This window comes from Poecilia latipinna, unplaced genomic scaffold (assembly GCF_001443285.1).
Source record: "Poecilia latipinna isolate Pla-1442-1.1 unplaced genomic scaffold, P_latipinna-1.0 Scaffold910, whole genome shotgun sequence".
Lineage (NCBI taxonomy): Eukaryota > Metazoa > Chordata > Actinopteri > Cyprinodontiformes > Poeciliidae > Poecilia > Poecilia latipinna.
The window spans coordinates 40,718-45,700 of NW_015113526.1; the positions used below are offsets into that span (position 1 = coordinate 40,718).

Genomic DNA, 4,983 nt, shown 5'->3' on the forward strand with positions numbered 1-4,983 from the left:
ATTTGACCATTGGGTATTTATTGTTGACCCGATGATGATCAATCACTGAAAGTTTGGTGCCTCTGTGAGTTTTTGTTTAAGAGTTATAACAGTCTCGTGTTTCATGGCGAATAGGTGAACTTTGACCCCAGGAAGGTTTGGGAAGACCCCTGTGCGTACCTGACCAGGTGTGGTGTGTTGTCGTTGACCGGCAGCACCGTGACCCGGGCGCCCCCCCCCACCGAGTGGACGCCGTCGCTCAGCTGCAGCAGGACGCCGTCCTCCAGGGTGTCCGAGTCGTCGTGAACGTACAGCACCGTCATGCCTGCAGGGAGGATACAGACCCAAAACAGCGGTTCTGTCTGTAGAACCGGGCCGGACCCCAGAACCCGGCCCATCGGCCCCCTCACCTTGATGCAGCTCCTGAAGGGTGAAGGTCGTGACCTGGGCGCCCGCCCCACCCTGCGTAGTGCGGAGCAGCCGGCCGTGACTCGGGGGGCGCTCCACCTGGAAGGTGAGGAGGTCGGCTGGAACGTCCAGGTCGCAGGCGTCCAGAGTGGGCGGAGTCAGCTCCTTAACCCCACCCTCCTTCACCTGTGGGAGGAACCGCAGGAGTCACTCGCCTGTTTCATGTTACCATAGTTACAGCTTTGATCAGACGCACGGTAAAGTTGGTGAGCAGCAGGGAAGGCGGCTCGTCATTGGTCGGGTGGATGATGATGTGGAAAGGGACGGGGGCGGAGCTAAATGTGCCGTCACTCACTCTGATGGACATCTGGTCCGCCGTTGGCTCCACCCCTCTGTGCTCTGATTGGACGTACCTGATGAAGCCCAAAGTCAGGTGGGTCAGGCTGAAGGATTCTGGGAGAAGACAGTTGGGTCAGGATCCAGAACTTGAGAGTCTGGGTTGGGTCATGAACCAGAACCAGACATACGGACCAATGGGTATTCCTGCGCCGCTCTTCTCTGAGCCCGGCATCGGCAGCACGTTCTCCAGGAAGCCGTGAAGGGGCGGAGCCTCCAGGTGAAAGGTCAGCTCCTGGGGGGGGCTGTCTGGGTCTGAGGCCCCAAGAACCCCCCCACACAGACAGGCCCTGGAGCCTTCATCCACCAGCAGCAAGGACTTACCTGGAGACACAGAGACAGGATGCTGTAGGACAGCCAGGTGGTCACTGATCTGGGCTCTGATTGGTCAGTCCCTCAGAGACCAGGTCCAGTGCAGCCCTTGTATTTTCAGGCAGTGTGTTTTTTTGTTTGAAATGAAAAATGAAAACACTAAAATAGACTCGTTTTTTCGTTATTCGTTTATTAAACCAAAATCGGATAACGGCTCGGCTCCTTGTTTCTGATTTTTGTTTTCATTTTTCATTTCAAATGAAAAAACGAACTGCCTGAAAATACATGGACCGAGTGCAAAGCGTGTCCCGATTGATCATTAGCCCCGCCCCCTTCGCTCCCCTGGTCCAATGAGGCCGCATCCATGCTGACAGCGTTGGGAATGAAAAGGCAGGAATGTGACCATGTCCACCAAGCTGCTCATGTGATTCTGCTGACTGTTTCCAACAAACTCAAACTGCCAAACGTCTCCGCAACGACCTTGGAAAGCAGAACTACAGTTACGATGCAGAGGCACAAATCCATCATGGAGCTGCTCAGAACTCTCCAGAACCTTTCTCAGGGAATCTGGACTCGGGTGTTTATCAGAACACTCTGGGCTGATCCAAGTCGGTCCGAGTTCTCTGGCTCACCAGAACCGGACCCACCCTTCCTAGTGGTCTTACCCAGAGTGACTTCAGGAACCTTGTTGTTCACAGGAAGAACCGTGATGTTCAGGTCAAAAACAGGAAGCGTGCCGTGCAGAGGGACAGGTGGGGGTGGAGCGTCTCCATGGCAACAGTCATCCATCACTCCGGCCTCTCCGTCAGAGATGATGAGGGTGACTGTGTCGAACACCGGCCCGGGTCCGATCTCTGCACCTGAACACAGAAAGGTGTTCTCAGCCCGGTGTAAAGACCTGCGGGCCCTGAACGCAGCGCGGACCCACCTGAGTGGACGTAGTAGACGCGTCCCTGCAGCAGGTCCTGCTGGGAGAACTTGTCCGTCTTTACGCCGGCTCTCTGCAGCTCCCCACGCCCAGGACTCCGGGCCAGCATGTAGGCCAGCCTGGAGTCGTCGCTGTCCCGGTCCGTGGCCGACAGGAAGTCCACCGTCATCTGGACCCGCCCCCCCTCCTCGCAGCTCAGGGATGTCTGCAGGCCCCCACCCAGCTGGGGGGGCTCGTCGTTCATCGGTCGCACCTAAAGAAAAAGCAGGCAGACACTTGGATGACCCAGTAGAACCCTGGATTCGCTCTGTAACCCGGTAGAACCCAGGTTTAGCTTTATGAAACTCAGCCCGGTCTAAAGACCTGCAGGCCCTGAACGCAGCACGGACTCACCTTCCAGAACTCTTCCAGCCTGACCTGTCTATTGGTGCTACTGGATCATGTCGCTACTTACAGACTCACCTGAACTTGCAGCACAACGTCCATGGAGTTCTGACCGTCCGTCACCTTCAGACCCACCTCGTCTTGTCTGGTCTCTGAGTCGTCATGGATGTACCTGGGATGTAGGCAGAGAGCTGCTGACTCCAACCCTGGCTCCTGTTCTAGAAAACCCAGAGCAGGAGCCACAGCTGCAGGAGTCAGAGGGAAACATCTCCTCTAGGACTTTCTGGACAGAAACGTTTGGTGCTAATTACGCCTGTCGCGATAAACGATAAATCAATTAATCGCACGATAAATTAAACCTATTGACTTAATTTTAATTATCGGCTTTATCGTCTCTTCCTGCCTTTTTTCCTTTCTGTTGATGACACTGAATGAAAACAGGCTCAGCTCCGGTCTCTCCACTGACCCTCCCTTCCTCATTTCCTTAGTGTAATGTCCAGCGGCCCGTTTTCTAAACCTGAGAGACACATTGGCCGACAGAAATCCTCGGTATAACGGTTCGATCGGGTTCGTCGTGCCGTGTGGTTTTCAGTCACATGGGCACAAAATAATGGCTGCAAGTCCAGTTACCTAATTTTATAACCAGGCATTAATCAATGCTTTACTAGAATCTACCTGTGATGCATGTGGCTAGAATCAGCGTAAAGTCCTGACTGAATGAAAATCATTGTAACCTATTTATGTCACGTTAACGAAGAACAGCTGAGAACTTGCCGGGTTTATCAGCTGCGGTAACAATTTGGCTCCAACTCCTCCTCTTGTCATTTCTATATTCTTTGCACAAAATGTTGAATAAACATTAATGTTGTTTCCACATATCATCTCCGATGCTGGACTTCCTGTTGCACCGGATTCCTCTCCGTTAATCCGGCTTTCTGATTGGCTACCTGTCACATTCAGCGTTAAACTCGGGGAAAACCCCTGATTTACATCGGAGCCACGACGATATACATCACACTGCAGGATGATCGGTTACGAAATCACCAGCGACAATCTTAGATCGGCCAACGATCTAAGATTGTTATAAGGGGAAAATGGGGGCAGAACATCGTAAAGTATGAGCTACTGCATCAGGTAGTAGGATGTGCCCATCTTCTCTATTTAAATCTACCGATTACTGAAGGGCAATACAGACTTCATAATCTGCTCTCTTTTGGTTGAATGCAGTATTTATTCCCACTTTGGCTTCATGTTGTTTAGGTTTTATTCAAGTACGTTTCTTGTTAATGGAGACTGAGAATCCATTTTATTTTTGTTTTTGGTTGTTTAGTTAATCAGTTCCAGTGTTATGTGTTCTTTTCAAAATAAAGTGCATCTATGGCAGGAAATCAGAGACATTATTAGTAATTTCCATTAAATCAGTGTCAAAAAGTCTTGAAACAATATTATCGTTTATCGCAATAATTTTTTAGACAGATAATAGCTCAGCTAACTTTGTTATTGTGACAGGCCTAGTGCTAATGTGACAGGAGGAAACTTTGAGGAGACGCCCTGCTGGGCTGAACGTACGGGCCCACGGCACCGGGCCCACGGCACCGGGCCCACGGCACCGGGCCCTCTGCTCTGCACCACCAAGCATGCTGGGTGAAGAGTTTTCCCAAGGACACGACAGAGGTCGGTGGAGTGGGTTTTGTATCAGTAAATAACCACTGCCGCCGTCATCCTCACCTTCAGGAGAGAAGCGTTGGGAGGGAACTGTTTTCGTGGCTGGAGGAGAGCCAGCAGAACACAAAGACGATGAGAAGACAACATCCTCATCTTCCTCAAGATTTTATCTATGGAAAAACCATCTGAGCTCACAAAATCCTGGAGGTTCTGCTGCCTGACTTCCCACCGCATTGGGTCAGAACCAAACTAACATTTTCAAGCATTGATAAATGAACTTGAGTCAAAGCTCTGCTGAGCTGGAGGCCTGCATGAAGGCAGATCTCACCTGAGCTGCAGTCCTCTCAGGTCAGGGAGTCTGAACGAGCCTCCCTGCAGCAGAACCCCGCCCTGCAGCTCCAACCGGCCGTGCCGTGCCGTCTTCTGCACCTCCACCCTCAACTCCTCCTCAGGACTGTCCCGGTCCTGGACCAGGAGGTGCTCCTCCGTGACAAAGGCTGCGCCGCCCTCCTCCACTCGCAGCAGGTTGGTGAAGGCCTGAGAGACAACAGGGTGAAGCAGAAACTAGACCTCCATCCACTCAGAGCAGCCAGGCGACCTCTGACCTCAGGTGGAAGGTTGTCCACAGGGGTCACGGTGATATTGAAGACTAGGCCAGAGACGGTACCGCCGTGCGGGTCACTGACGGAAAACACAAACTGCACAAAGAGCGGGTCAGGGCCGATGTCCTCCACTGGGGGCATGAAGGCCACCTTCCTGTAGTTGACGGCGTGCTGCAGGGGCAGAAGATGGAGGGGAGTCACTAGAACCCAAAGATCTGGTTCTGATCCAACTCGGTCTGCTCTAGGAAGAAAATGGCTCTCAGTTTAGCAAAAGATATGGAAGAACTCAGGCTTACATTGAATGTCATG

At 52.2% G+C, this 4,983-nt stretch overlaps 1 protein-coding gene across 1 annotated transcript in view; it reads right to left on the reverse strand.

Moving 5' to 3' along the window:
• frem1b (Fras1 related extracellular matrix 1b) overlaps positions 1 to 4,983 on the reverse strand; it is a 62,602-nt gene that overhangs the window by 33,828 nt on the left and 23,791 nt on the right. Inside the window, exons 11-19 of the mRNA XM_015048885.1 lie at positions 4,678 to 4,932; positions 4,401 to 4,609; positions 2,486 to 2,579; positions 2,024 to 2,276; positions 1,761 to 1,955; positions 919 to 1,107; positions 644 to 840; positions 390 to 573; positions 160 to 304 (exon numbers count right to left, since the gene is read on the reverse strand). Of these exons, the coding sequence (XP_014904371.1) occupies positions 160 to 304; positions 390 to 573; positions 644 to 840; positions 919 to 1,107; positions 1,761 to 1,955; positions 2,024 to 2,276; positions 2,486 to 2,579; positions 4,401 to 4,609; positions 4,678 to 4,932 (1,721 nt within the window). The remainder of the gene's footprint in view (positions 1 to 159; positions 305 to 389; positions 574 to 643; positions 841 to 918; positions 1,108 to 1,760; positions 1,956 to 2,023; positions 2,277 to 2,485; positions 2,580 to 4,400; positions 4,610 to 4,677; positions 4,933 to 4,983) is intronic.